The 16271-nt window shown below is 36.3% G+C and overlaps 1 protein-coding gene across 3 annotated transcripts in view; it reads left to right on the plus strand.

Annotated features, from left to right (window-relative positions):
• The window catches only part of LOC133523383 (uncharacterized), a 311151-nt gene that overhangs the window by 49323 nt on the left and 245557 nt on the right, over positions 1-16271 (plus strand). For all 3 annotated transcript variants that reach the window (XM_061858916.1, XM_061858920.1, XM_061858917.1), the window contains exons 2-3: positions 9460-9750; positions 10232-11201. In XM_061858916.1, the coding sequence (XP_061714900.1) occupies positions 9635-9750; positions 10232-11201 (1086 nt within the window). In that variant the 5' untranslated portion in view covers positions 9460-9634. The remainder of the gene's footprint in view (positions 1-9459; positions 9751-10231; positions 11202-16271) is intronic.

The following is a 16271-nucleotide window of genomic DNA, read 5'->3' on the forward strand; positions in this document are numbered from 1 at the left end:
ACAGGGTTTTGCAATAGGAAATAAACTTCACAATAAGATACTTGGCGTGATGATGTCAACTATGATAATAAGTTTTAATAAGGATGGTTAAGTCAACACATAAAAAAGTCAAGTGTTTGTTGACCTTTAACTACCATTGATTTTTTAAATAGTGATGGAATGAGCCTTTGTGACTAAAATCAAAATGCAGTGCATGGATATTTGATAGCTCTGATTTCGATATAACATGACAGGTACTAGTGAAATCGTGGTTTCTATCATTGTGATATCAAGAGCCGCAATGTATTTTATTTTTTACTTTTTCTTTTGTGAGAGATTTTATTGTTTTAATAATTTTTTCTATTTAATACTTGCGTTAATATACATATATATTTTTTTGTAGTCTACTTTATCTGACTGCTAAGCAAAGAATTTTCTTCCTCCACTTAATGCGGTTAGGTGCATGTACCCGCCACTGCAACATTCGTCAAGGTTGCCCCGCCATCTTTTTTTTTGTCTGCCCCCCGGCTAACTTGCGGTGCCCATTCCGTTGCCAACTTGGCCGACCGATCCAAAAGCATTCGGCAAACATGTCCCGCCCAATCCCATTGAACTTGGTGGCCTTAACATATCAATAACTGAAACCAAAATAAGTAAGTAGCTGAGAATTTTAAAGCTATTCAACATGGCAAAAAAAAAAAAACAGAGACGGAGTATTATGCCGACTCAAAATCAGTTTCGCCCAGTTCAAAATCAACAAGGAAAAAGATAACGAGATCAAGCTGGACACGCGGGTGAATCCACTTAATTACATATTATATTTATATGTCAACTGTAGATAGCGAGAGGAAAGTCCATTGCCGGGTCGTTCGCGTCATAGCAAATATTGACGGGGGAATTATCGCGAGTTACGTGTGCTATTTCGAACATACCACTTTCTCGTCGTGATAGAGGCAGTGACATGGAAAAGATAAACACTGACAATATGTTGCTATATTGGAGATCATGCAACTCGTTAAGTGCTTAGACCACACAAAAAAGAACCTGTCTATTTTGGCTGTAAATTGTTATTTAAGTACAACAGTTATAAATTTATAATATGTAATATCTCTGTTTGACCCAATGGTTGACTGGTAGAGAATGCCTTTTGGCATTAAGTTCGCCATTTGTACATTTTTCTTTATGTGTGCAATAAAGTTTAAATAAATAAAATAAATAAATAATATACAATTGTGTCGCGGATCGCATCTTTGTATAGAGACTAGGTACGTCTTTTCCATTTACTTGTCTCTGACAGAGAGGGTACTGAACGACACATAATGGTGATCGCGATAACCTTCTTGAGCTGAGCATTTGCTACATCCTTGCAACAAAGTTGCCTCATTAATAAACTATCGGTTTACGTCAATTCCAGCAGAGGTAAGGTACAGCGGAATGTCATTCGTATCGTATCTTCAACAGTTCAAGGGAAAGTACAGAATACCATGCTTAAGATACGATATCATATTGCTTCTGCTGTAGGTTCGTGTTCTTCTCTCACTCTCACTGAGCGTAAGCGTGAGGGAGACGGATGTGCGTGCTCGGGACCGCGGATATCATGTTTTTTTAGGGTTCCGTAGCCAAATGGCAAAAAACGGAACCCTTATAGATTCGTCATGTCCGTCTGTCTGTCCGATTATGTCACCGCCACTTTTTTCCGAAACTATAAGGGCTATACTGTTCAAACTTGGTAAGTAGATGTATTCTATGAACCGCATTAGGATTTTTACACAAAAATAGAAAAAAAGCAATAAATTTTGGGGGTTCCCCATACTTAGAACTGAAACTCAAAAAATATTTTTTCATCAAACCCATACGTGTGGGGTATCTATGGATAGGTCTTTAAAAATGATATTGAGGTTTCTAATATAATTTTTTTCTAAACTGAATAGTTTGCGCGAGAGACACTTCCAAAGTGGTAAAATGTGTCCCCCCCCCCCCCCGTAACTTCTAAAATAACAGAATGAAAAATCTAATAAAAATATATGATATACATTGCCATGCACACTTCCACCGAAAATTGGTTTGAACGAGATCGAGTAAGTAGTTTTTTTAATAAGTCATAAATTAAATTTTGGCGGTTCCCCATACTTAGAACTGAAACTCAAAAAATATTTTTTCATCAAACCCATACGTGTGGGGTATCTACGGATAGGTCTTCAAAAATGATATTGAGGTTTCTAATATCATTTTTTTTTCTAAACTGAATAGTTTGCGCGAGAGACACTTCCAAAGTGGTAAAATGTGTGTCCAAAGTGGTAAAATGTTGAACGAGATCTAGTAAGTAGATTTTTTTTTAATACGTCTTAAATGGTACGGAACCCTTCATGCGCGAGTCCGACTCGCACTTGGCCGCTTTTTAATGTTAATATGTTATAAATTTTAGAAAAGAAAAAGTAATAGCAGAGTTCCGTCCAAAATAGAATTGCGTATTTTTAGAAGCAATTTTCATGTTATTAGCTTTTGTGCATACATTTTTATAGTGCATTTTAGACCTATGTTCGTAAGTTTTTTCTATCGAGCGGAAAACAAATCGGGATTTGACTCGTTGAAGTCCCTAGAAAAATACTCAAGATTAATAATTTTTGGGAATCGTATTGTTATCTAAAAAGCGCTACGATTTCTCAAAAACTCCGTTCTCTGAACCTTAATGTCCGATATTTTGGGCTACGACCTTTGTCTTCTGTAAAATTCTATTCCAATATGTGTCGAAGCCTCAAATCCTCAACCAAATAGGACATGACATTTGTTCTGCCAAATCTTGTCTCGTCCAAACTAAATAGCAACGCAAATACAATCACAATTAATTTACTATCAATCAGTATCCATAAATCTTCCACCTGACTAATAAAACGGTATCAATCACGGGACATCGTTTATCTCAAACGGAAAGTTCCTTGCTTTTATAAAGCTAACAGTCAGAATCATATCGACATTTATATTAACACTTGATATTATAAATATATTCTCTGCAAATATCGAATACTTTACGCGGTCTGCGAGATGAATTCATGTTAGCTCAACGTGAATGTCTTGAAAGCGGCGGTGCGACTCGAATGCTGATTTGGTTATCACCACGATTTCAAAGGGACTTGGAATTTATTGCGATAAATTCAGATCTTCTTACATGGGTGTGTCGATATTCAAATTCCAATACGTTTAAGATTAACTGACAAGTCTAATTCTGAAGTAAAGTACGTTTTTATGACTTTTTTTTTGAAGTGCAAAGTGTTCCCGATCGTTCCTTATTCAACAAGTCGCGTTTGCAATTGTCTCTGTGTCTTGGTAGCGTCTTCAGCGCATTTGGTCCTCTTGCTTTTTTATTAAACTTTGTTTTTAAAAGATAGCTTACTTACATAGGTAAAAAGGTAAAAATGTTATACTAGCCAATCTTAAGTAACGTGGGATAAGAAATGAAGAAGAAATTATCGTGTCAACGTCCCAGTATTATAAAATTATACATCGATAACGTGAACCACTTTTATTTTCTGCGCTATTAATCGCAACGTTTTTGCAGTGCGTTAGCTATGCGGATCCGTGCGTGGCTGGTATCCTCCAAATCGGATGTTCGAAGACCTTAATACATGCTATTAGGAACTAGATTTGTCTGGCTGGTTAATCATGTTGCTTGACGCAAACTAGACTTAATCGTCCCGCGACGGGTGAATCAGAGTGCGAGAGCACGCAACATGTTTTACCTTCAATAAAATTGGAACTCGGGCCACTTACTTAATTCCATTCCATGGCGGTTTTAAGGACGGTATTTGACTTCCAAAAATGTTGGGCTTTTTTATGGAAATTGGACGCTTCAAATTAAATGGAAGTTCTTCGCATTCGATTGTGAACTGAGAGAAAGATTGCGCTCTCTTGTAACGTTATATAACTTCGTAACCAACTTAATAACGGGGTAATATTGAAAACAATAACACTGTGAAATAGGAAAGGAGTCAAGCCAATCCAATTTCCTTTTTTTTGATCTTCAATTACTGAGAATCGCCTGATCTTGTTTTCTGCGAAATGCAATTTTACTAACGAGTTACGCCACGCGGCAAAATGAGAAAGCTAATTTCTTGACTCACTGACTTTTCTGACTGGACTAAACCTACGCTTTTCTAAGTCACGTTGGGGAATTGCCTGCTCTTTATGGCGGGAAGAATCCCGTTCCTGGGAAATAAGTCGCTGTAAATGTGGGTGTCATATATTGCTGCATTTAGGTACTCAGTTAAGAGGTATTTGCGAGATATCCACGCAAAGATTTAAAATATAAACAAACTGAAACAGGGTAAATAACTAAATATCCAACTGAGAGGCCAAATCAAACTTACATTTTGATATCAAAATGATTTCTCAATGATGCTGTGAATTCATTCGCTTGTGCGTATCGCTCGACAAGAACGAGCGAAATGCACCCGCGAAAGATAAGTAACTGACATATTTTCGATAACATTTTTATGTCTAAATGTACCTTCGATTTGGTCCCTCTGTCTGATTTAAGCAAAGAACCAAAATTGTTACAAAATCCACGATAGCCTCAGTGGATTAATCTTGAAAGCACTCCATAATAACTATGTATTGCAATTTTCGTAATATCTTTTTTGGTACAAACTTTGTGATTTATTTTGACGTGTGCTAAAAGTGTTCACAATTGCCAAGTGCTTGAATGTCTTTTAAACAAACTCATCGTCTCCTGTTATACTAAGTATTTCTCTAAAGAAGTATTTAAGGAGAAATACAAAAACATCGATAACAATAATTTTGTATTTCTTTTTTTTGTAAATTGTTTTCTCAGTTCTCACAAATTAAAAAAAACTGACAGCACACTCGTTGGATTGTAGGTACATTTCAGTCTGACGCTTTAATACTCGTCTGGGATTCCAGAGGCATCCAATAAAGAATGTAAAAACATTCGCGCGCATCACGTATTTCATTACGTCTCGCCGAAATAAACCGCTTCTTCAAATATCATCTCTCATATATTTTAATGGCAATTCGTACCATACGTAAACTATCCTTAACGCTTCTTTTACTAGCCAGGTACAAGGTAATTTTGAATCTAAATAGAATATGTTAAGGTTCTATTGAACCATTTTGCTTGTCCCGCCCCCGCTTGGCTTAAGAAATATTTCTGTTTGCCCAGCAAACCGTAATTGGTATTGACATTGTGTATAATTTAATTTGTCTAAAGACCGTGTAAGACGTTTTACGTTTTGCTGACGACCGATATAATGTAGTTTAGATAAGTACTTTAGGTCTAGGCTGTGTACGTAAAGTTAAATAGAATAAGGTCGTTAAATAGAATAAGGTAGTTAGGTAGGTAATGTCGGTAGATCTTTAAGACACTGACCTAAATGGAACCCAGACGTGACCAAGATCCATTAGGATTAGTATGAAACATACATAATTAGTTTGACTTAAAAGTATATTTGTATCTTATTGTAAACCAAATATAGTACACATTCTATAAGCGATTTGGCATTTGATGTAATGTTTCGAAAATGTATGTTGTAACGTAAATAAATACATAGTTCCCAAAGGTATAATTAACTAACTTTATGAAATCTTGGTTCCTCAATTAATTAGGATGCAAAAGTATCAGAATTGCTTAATGATTAATAACTCAGTGTGTTAAATGTCACCATTTCTACATAATTTTAATTTTGCTATTCGCTATTGTGAAGATTATTGTTATATGATTACTCTAACTATTACTAACACAACAATGGAGGTACTTGCAGGTACTCTGATCTGACAGTGACAGATCCTTCATGATGTGTTTATTTGACTGCCTCGATCCAAGTGAACGACCCTGTCTAACTTGATCCGTGTCCCCACTATCTACCGTGTTGCCGTTAGTACAATGTTATTTTCCTAACTACCCCTGTATTAATCGGGGTAATGCTATAATGTTGCCTAATTAAAATTATTATTCAAATGCTATCTTGAATTTAAACATAAGTAAATCATGACACTATATAGATTGGAAGGTCAGATGGCAGCCACTCACATAAATTTCCCTTGAATTCTTGAATGTCGTACAACATTACGTAGGACTGGCATTGATATGGTACAACTAACATTAATGTGTCGAACGTCATCTAAAATGCATAAAAGATGCGACATTAACATTTTACTCTCATTTATATTCGGATTTGCTGGAAACAAGTTTCTTGCAATAGTCAATTTATTATTCAAATTGCTGTCTAAGCTTCGTATGTATAAGAGTAAGTTTATTATACGGTAGCAGTTGGTGCAGTGAATAACTAATGTGGCCTCTGATCTGGCTCAAAGTCACAGATTGCCATATAGATGGAGTATATAACCAAAACTCAGACTATCCTATATATTATAATACTCTGGCTCAGACAGGGCATCGCTTAATTAGTTGCTAGCTAAATTAAGTCGTATTATGGACAATAATTTTTAATGAATTTCTAAACTATATATTTTGCCGCAACCTACAACTGTCAAATAATTTTGCATCTCGTATTACCGTATTTGTTCTTGCGATAAGTAGTCCGAGCTTTGTATATAATACCAAGGACAAAGAAAGTCTAAGAAATAAACCGGGCTCGAAAAATCAAGAAATAATTATGCTCGAATAGATGGCGACATACCTTTGGTCTATACTCGAGTAGATGGCGACACCGTTTGATAGCCATATGTCATTCTAAAAGTTTTAGTCCTGTGTCGAAAGATGGCAGTTAATTTAGTTGACTACAAAATTTACTTTGATAATACGCCTCTATAATAAATTCTCTTTGATAATACTCTCCTGCTCTTCTCGACGATCACACTAGCCCTGTCATTTTAATTACTAGTGCTCGGAATAAAATAGACATTTAATTACAATTAAAACAATTTAAGAAAGTTCTTAAAATCACGTTTGATTACTCTTATTTTTCTGTTAGGCAGATCAGATCAGAATCTAATGTGTACAACCTATACTGAAAATATGTAAATTAAAATTGTGTTTCAAACACAAAACAATATCTTCAGCCATATCATGAAATAGGTATGCAGCAACTGAACGTACCAGTTTGTGTGACAAGCGCGAATCTTTCATGTTTTCCATAATGCGGAAACTAAGGGACGTTATCTATACTCTTGAGTACAGTCATCAGCACTCAGAGGTAGTAAAGAGAATAGGGACTGTTATTCCTATCCAATGCAAACATTAACGTCCGTCCAGAACCGATGTGACTGATCTCATAGTCTGTAACATTGTCTACAAAGACCAGGGCATTCGCGTCAGCGTTAGACTCACCTATCCTCTGTAAGCGATTGTATTAACACCTAAGCTCCCATAAGTACAAAACCGTATGATTTAGAACTTAAGGTGGGTTTTAAAACCTACTTCGCTTGGCGCTGACTGCTTCAACTCAAGGATGGTAGTACGTTACGTTGTTGAATAACTCCAGACTTCTAAGTCTTTTGCATTTATATGAAAATGGCTAACATTCAGTAACATCTGTCACTTTCAATATTGAGCGTATTGTCAATTTTATGTCTTCTTCTGTAAAAACAGTCAAAATTCAATTTGAATAATTATAGGTCTACCGTTTATGTTATTATGGTTATCTACGGCCTGGTTAAAGGCTTGGCGGCATGAAGCTTATTTAATATTATGTCAAGTCCCAAAAGTCAACTGCCTACCTTTTAATGCATTTCTTCTATTAGCCTCTGCCAGGCTTATAAAACAAAGAAAGAGACAATACGAAACATGGTATAGTTATTTGGTTACACTTTGCCAAACAGAAACATTGTGTAACGAAGATACGATACGTCCAACAGTTACTCTGGAATTGCTTGACCTGGATTTTAAGAAATACAAATATTTATTCTACATTAGCTGCTACTTGCTAGGTCAACACGGCCTTCCTGATGTTTGTGGTGAAAATGCAATACGATTAAAAACAGTAATGTTGAAAATGGATCAAATTTATGAAGCACAAAAAGTTAGAAGTATCTAAAAGGGTGGCAGTAGACGGTCAGCAGAAATTAAATTTACAGTTTTTGGCTTATTGGGATCAACAAGTAACGTCAATGACTCTAGGACTGGTGTTAAACTATGCAGGTACTTATTTTGTGTGTAATGTCTCCTTTTTAAAGTCTTATGGTACATAGTACATGGCACATGCATTGCACATCGAATAAAATTTATTGACACGGGTTTTAAAATTTTACCATTATTAAACATTCTTACCGAAACTGATCTTCGTAAATCGCACTTTCTGGATATAGCACACCATTTTATCGAACCCTCGTAAGACAACAGACATCTTAATCACCCTTTCTTCTTAAAGCATCTAATAATCTCGTTACGGTTACCGGCAACATTACAATGGAACAAAGGCTCTGATGTCTCACTTATCGTAACGTTCCGCTATACGTGTGTCAATAAATTAAACATTCATTGTTCGCGCTCTGCGAGCTTACCTTCGACCTCTAAACTCACGTGAACTGTATGTGTGATATTACAAACGCTTACCGTGTCCGAAGTAGTCACCACATTTGACGACGCTGAATCATCTAAAGCTTGTCAGAAATGGTCAGGACAATGGGAGAGATAAAAATGTCATTCATTTTGTTTCGATTCTGACAACGATGATTCTGGTGGGGACCTCCTCCTCATTTATCCATTTCCCTGTTGCAGCCTACAGGAGCTAAGAGGCTGGAATTTGGATAATCTCAAGTATTGACAAATGCACTAGATTTATGTAAGCGACTATTGATTAATCATTTAACCCAAAAAGGAAACTATGCCTCAGTGAATGTTCGATCACCTCACAAAGTCAAAGCCAAACATACATTCCGAGTCCAGAGTGTTACGAGCAAGGGTTCGAACTTACGACCTCTTGTTTGAAAATCACATGCCTGTCTCGGCTTTAACTGGTTTAAGTAAGCATAATTCTTAGGCCTTAGTCTCTGGTGACCCGCACGCTGCGTACAGTGTCACATTCTCACATTATGTGGGAAGACATCAACATTTTTATAGAACGTGGCGCTTCTCGCAGCAAGCTCGCGGAAATTTTATAATCCTAAGCAGAAAGAGAAAATGTAATAAATCAAAAGAAACTTGTAACTTGTTTGTAATTGAAATCCACGCCTTATAATTCTCGTACTAGCTTTATTTAGCGTCAATTGATCGATTCCCGATATCAAGCGATTGAAAGATAGGATTGATATTGCATTGTGTTCGACAAGGCTGCACTTATGAGTATGAAGACCGATATAATTAACGTATGTCTTAAAAGTGTTTGTGTGTGTGCATTTTTACAAAATAGGTGACCCTGCAAGTGTCACAGTTTGTATATTCATGAGACGAAATATTAATTATCAATAAAACGTCAAATGCTGTTAATTTGTAGCTACAGTATCCGTATAGCATAATCTTCAGATGACTTGTGTACTTTTATGTAAAGTTTACTTTGTCTTTTCCAGGTCATCACCACGCGCGCCTTCTTCACCTACCTCCAGCCTTAGCTTGTATTCATCACTGCCAACTATTCCGCCCTACGTGCTTAATGTCGCCATGCTAGACGAGATCCATGTTGATTCTAAAAACCGAGCCAGGAAACTGGGTTGCTGGCGCACGTGACGTCACAGCACGAGCGTCATGAGTCAGTCTCAGGACGAGGCCCGAGCGGCCAGGATACTGAAGTATAAAGAAGAGAGGAGGAAGCAGCTTACGGCGAGAACGGCAACGCTTTTCTCGGAGAATGTCACGCAAAGGTGAGATTAATATCGAACTCCTTCCACTTACTGATGAGTCAAAGCCTTAGTGGCGTGGCATGTAAAAGAACTTTGTGGCGGCGGTCAGTGGCGGACTGATACAGGCTGATAACGATGCTCATAAAAAAAAGTGCCTCTTTTTCTGGCCACTGACCTGAATCATGTTCAGGATTTGTAGATGTTTACCGAATATCTGACTAGCAAGTTTGTAGGCATAACACTGACCACTACTATATAACTTGTACTGTCGTTTGCCTTTGTCGAATCATTATTAAGATGGCTTGACCCTCTGTCGTTACAGCATTCTTCATTCCAGCCTATTTCGGGCTTTCATTTCTTCGTTTGTCGAATACCCCCACTTTAATTGGCCTACTTTTACCACACATTTCACAGTTATGAATAGACAAACTTTTCAACTGTTTAATTTAGTTTAATGCAATTTTCTAAATGAACCTAACACTCGATATTACTTTATTTTCAGGCGCCCGAGAAGAGCGGAGCGAACGCCTTTGGAGGAAACGGCTGCTAATCTTAAATCCTCTTCAGAATTAAATCTCAACTCAATTTCTACTTCAGTGCCTATTCGAACTACACGTACTTCACGCTTGAGAGCTGCTGCCGCCACCCATTCTGACTCCTCGCCATTTCCTAGGAAATCCACCAGAAGTTCTTCCGTTCAGTCGCTTCTAGAAGATAGTAAAAATAAATCGCCCAAGAGCTCGAAAATTATAGATAGAGATAAAACTAAGTCCACTCCCAACAAACGGACTAGTAATCAGAAGGAGAATCAGAAAACCATTCCCGACACATGCCTTTCTGATAAGGAAATTGGTGCTATTAAATCGAAACCTAAACATTCCAATAAAAATATTTTAGAAAAAGACAAACTTAATTTATTAGTCAGTAGTCCTAAAGATAATAATGTTGACGAATTCAGCGGGTTGAAGTTAGAAAAGACAGAATCTGAAATTGAACTGAACGTAGAAAGTAATGAAAACGTAACAACTGGTTTACATGTCAGTGGAGAGGAAATTTTGAATGAAGTTTTACTTGATAAAAGTATTTCTACTAGTTTAGAAAAAGAAAAATTTGAAGATTTATTTAATACATGTGCCGTAGAAGATGAGAAAGTTCAGAAGAAACAGCTAAATAATAACGGTAAATTTTTGGATAATAATTTAACCAATGTGCTCAATAATAGTCACAAAAGTAACATTCCTATTATGAAAGAACCTGCGATTAAGAAGATAGACGTTATTGTGAAACTAGAAGATAGTGTAGTAGTGCCAATGGTTAAAGATGTGGAAGTGGGGGGTTTGTTGGGGGCTGTGTGTGTTCGTAAAGTTGAACGTTTCAGTGAATTGCTCAGTAATCTTTGTTCCCCTTGTGAAGCCGATGTTTTGTTTGAAGACATCTTAGTTGAAAACGGGTTTGACTCTGGCGGTGAATCGGTAAGTTAATAATCCTCTTTCTCGCAGTATTTTTACATATTTATTTAGGGTTTACCAACAGATACAACACTAATTAAGAAATGACAAGCTAAAATGCCAAAAATACACAATTAAGTTCAGTTTTTTTGTCAACTTCGTTTAAGAGCTTGCACACTTGGACTTTTTGCAGCGATAGTGCATCACTAGATTTCTTTGCTGATACTCGATTGTTTTGTACGCTAGCTTATTCAAAAGGAATTTCGACTCTGCACCCGACTATCGATCCTGAATTTTGCTTTTATCGTGATGGTATCATTGAGGAAAGTTGTCGTGTGCTGATACTTATTATAATTTGCACATCTTTAAATTTTTCATTCGCTACTGTATTTGAGTAGCCGAATTATTGATAACGTAAAATATGGCGGAAGGTGAAACTACTTAATCAAATAAGATTCATACCTACATTGCGGATATTTTATGCACCACCGGTTGACTTCATAAGCAGCCTAAATACGTGACCTGGGTTTCGCTATATTTTTTGTTTGTGTTAGCCCTAGTACTTATGTTAATCCATTTTTCCCTTGATATTCTTTTGATGATACACTGCCGTTTGTGCAAAGAGGCCACGGAGGGTAAATAATATATCCAGACGTCGTAATGTTGTAGCAATTTCGTTGCAGCGTAAGCTAAAACTATTCCTTGAGATATATATGATAATTGATAATGTTCAGGCAAAGTAATGTGTACCTTCTTACTTTTTATGGATTTCGTACGCGAATCTTACTTCTGAAGTCTTATTCTCTCATTTACGATATTCGTTTGTTCGCCCGTCAGTCATCGGGCTGTATCTCCAGAACCGTAGAATGTAAACAGTCGAAATTTCCACAATAAACCTTTTAAAAATGAAAACAACGTGATTTAATGTACTTAAACGTAAATTGTGTAATGGTTATAACACCATTGAATACAAGACAAAAAAAAGGATTTGAAGTTAATTTTACCTTTTTTGTATACCAACAAAAGTTAATTCCTAACACTATAAAATTAGTTCTAGTACTATTGTTGGGCTTCTATGCCCTTTTAATACAAAGAAAATGAGTTTGAAAATTATTTATTCAGATTGTACGTATTTTATTGCTCTCAATAACAATATCTTTTAAAGAGTGAATTTGGTATCAATAACTAACATGTTTATAGTAGGAACATCACAGTAAATAAATATCGCTTTATTAGCTATTTATTATTGCCAATAAAGTCTTATTAGCTTTAATAAAAATATTGGAGACGCAGCAGGGGCTTATTGCTTTAATTTCGCCGTAAAATCTTGAGGGTGGAAGATGTTATTCTAGGTAACTCTCGACTAAACATTTTGGCATATGAAAATTGACTAAGCTTTACCTTTTGTAGGATTCCAGTAAATAGTACGTAAAGGAGGTAATGCAAAATTGTAGTTATTGTAATTATATTTTTATTAAAAAAAAAATATTAGCCTATTTGTGTGTCCCATTGCTGGGTAAAGGCGGGGAGGCCTTACGCTTTACAATCCTTCATGTGCTGAGCAAAATCCCGCCAATCCCGCTGAAACGCATCTGGGTCGTCCCGCCATTTCTTTTTTGGTCTGCCTCTGCCACGACTACTCTGGGGATGCCAGCTAGTGGCTATTTTGGCCGATCTGTCATCATTCATCAGTCTCACTTTAGCCTGGCTGTCTTCATCCTAACACCGACGACACGGGTTTTGGAGCGAAGCTCTGTGTTCCTCACCCTTGTCAGAGCTTCGGACACCCAGGATACTCCTTTGCCCTTTGGCAAACCTTGAGCCGTGATTTTTGCGCCTCAGTTAATGACCAGGTTTGGGCACCGTAGGTGAGGATGGGCAAGATGCATATGTATGTCGACGAGCTTGCGCTTCAGTGCAATTGGGAGTTTACCTTTCATGAGTTCATAGACCAGAAGCTCCTCCAGGCGTTTTATAAATAAATAAATAAATATTATAGGACATTATTACACAAATTGTCCCACAGTAAGCTCAATAAGACTTGTGTTGAGGGTACTTAGACAACGATATATATAATATATAAATATTTATAAATACTTAAATACATAAAAACACCCATGACTCAGGAACAAATATCCATGCTCATCACACGAATAAATGCCCTTACCAGGATTTGAACCCGGGACCATCGGCTTCGTAGGCAGGGTCACTACCCACTAGGCCAAACTGGTCGTTTTCGATCCTTCTGTCAATTATATATTTTTTTTTAATCAAGAGCAAAAACTCTATTGTTAGTTTAATACTAAGTAGTAACTATGTGTTTTGTTAATTAGTATCATTAGTACTTATTCTAATTTATATTAAGCTCTTATTCTGAGTCTAAACTTAATTTTTAAATTAAAATAATGATGTATGCTGTGATTGCCTTTAAGTGGGGGATCAATTATAATTATTGTTCTTTTAGTATGCAAATTATAGTATTAGTATGTGAACTGTATCTTCTGTTGTCTAATAAACAAAAACCTCGAAAATTTCACACGGAAACAAGACTATATTTGCAAGGGCAGACTCCAACCAATATCTTATGTCGGCGCGCCATATCTATTGTTTTAATTTGTGCTAATAAATTCTTCTTGTCTTATCTTATCTTAATTTCCAGGCTTTACGCCCCCACATAATGTGCCCATTCATTAGTTTGTGACAAAGAGGTTTGTTTGTCACATTTAAATGGCCGCACAACATCACGATCATTCGCAACAACTTGCAAACTTTTTCGATTATTTTGAAAACAATATGCACGCAGTACTTTTGAGAGTCAGATAATCTTTGTGCTGCTGTATCAGTCTATCTAATTAGACCAAAACAGAGAACTTATTGGATGCAACTAGGTCAAGAGTACACGGTGACGGAGATACCTTGGCATTTTATAGATCAGTCGCTTTAATTTAGGGGTTTGACGAAGGCATAGTTAGGCATTTTTTTTCCGAAAACATGGCTGGGTATGTGTAAATTGCAACCAACTCCCCGTGACCCAAAAACCAAATATGCTGTTTTCAAGGTCTATTAGAAATCACCCGTAACTAGTTAACTACATCCAACATATTGATTCTCTTGAGATGTAAAATTAGATATCAAACTGTAGACACGCTTTTTTTCTAAAGGTTTTATGTCCCTATTATACTCCGATTTCTAAGATTAGAATTTTTCTAACCTCCTAAGTAGTCGTATTTAACTTTCTTTAGAAATGCTACGGTTCCTATTATATCTAATATTGCGGTACTATAATATGTAAACGACACTATAAATCAGTGCAACTCAGATATAATTTTGAAAGAAAAAAGTTACTACTTTCGAGGTTATAAAATTTCTAATCTGAAAAAAAATTGGGTATAAATGTTTGAAGTTAAGGACACGTACATTTGTATCTACGTATGTACCTGTTTTTGCACACGATACCTTAGAAGGCTAGACAAAACAGCACTGTATCAAAGTCTTGTATGACTTGTTGTACAACTTATCGGATGTAATAGGGTCAAGAGTTACACAGATAAGGAGATGTCGTGATATTGTATGTAAAATATCGGGTGCTTCAATTTCATACCACTTACGGTGGCAATGCTTACATGGTATGGCATTGTTTCGAGCTATTTCGTTTTGTCATGACGAATGATTTATGGTTTTGAATGGGTCTTTTATGAATAAGGGCGCTTTTACATGCACGATTTTATGAGATTCTCTTTTAGGACCTCTTTTACGATTTGAAACTACAGGGCAGTGCGTAGTTGGACCGAAGCGCTCCTTACTGTCTAGTAAGGTGCGGTGTCAAAGCAATATCATCTATTACTGAAGCTTCTCTTCTCTTCATACTGCTTTCTGCCCGCACTGCGTCTGCATGGAATAATTTAATTCCCCTAAGTTGGAAGCTAAGATTGCAGTGCCTTTCGTAAAAAAAAATTTGTTCCTGAACAATATCTTACAAACATCACATTAAACTGAACATAAGTAAATAGAAATAAATAAATATTATTATAGGACAAAGGGTGTAGCAGGATAGCCTAGGAAAAATTGCCCCCAGCGATTTTGGGCCGAAACTGTAATCAAACGATGCCTTTTGGGGAGGTTATACTCTGCACAAAGTTTCATCCCTCTGTTACCCCCTGGGGGTGAAAAAAACCCGATTAACCCCAAAACTGTTTTAATTATTTTTTCCTAAACTATGAAAGTGACGAATTTCAAATTTCGTACAAATATTAATAAGACTAAAAGCTATGTGCTAAAAAAATATTAACCCCCTAACCATTGAAATTCTTGTAAAAAAAACAAAAATAAAAAAAAGAATCAACCTGTATATCAAGTTTGGCTCATGGTACCACTCCATTTTTTTTTTCAAAAATGAACCAGTTTATATTCTACATGATACAAAAGTTTCATGGACCTACTCCAGAAGGAACATTGCGAAATTAATATGTATTGGCTCTTTGGTGCGTACTATTCATTGAACTCCCACTAAGAGCCTTGCATTATTAATAAACAATGGCTTGCGATCGGACCGCTGCTCGTGCCCGATTTGAAAAAGGTGGGGATAAAGAAGTATGAATCAAACTCATTTGTACATGGATCTCAAGTTTGGCTCATGGTACACACACCATTTTTTTTTTTTTCAAAAATGTACCAATTTATATTCTATATTATATAAAAGTTTCATGGACCTACTACATTGCGAAATTAAAATAAACGTACTATTTCGTAGCTACTAATCATTATACTCGTATCATGCTTAATACGCAACGTCTCGGACCCGAAAACAAAATAATTTAAAAAAACCGGCCAAGAGCATGTCGGGCCACGCTCAGTGTAGGGTTCCGTAGTTACTCTTCCGTCACAATAAGCTAAACTGGAGCTTAAAGTATAGTAAATTGTTAACCAAGGGATGAAACGGTACCTTTCACGTGAGTTAAACAAATAGGCAAATTTGCATAATCAGTACCTAATTAAAGTATGTCTTTTTACTATGAAGGGGAAACTTTTTGCGATAACTCAAAAACAGCTAAACTGATCATGTCCGCTATAGTTTTCATTTAATGTCTTTCTTAA

This window comes from Cydia pomonella, chromosome 12, assembly GCF_033807575.1.
Source record: "Cydia pomonella isolate Wapato2018A chromosome 12, ilCydPomo1, whole genome shotgun sequence".
In the NCBI taxonomy this organism is placed as follows: Eukaryota; Metazoa; Arthropoda; class Insecta; order Lepidoptera; family Tortricidae; genus Cydia; species Cydia pomonella.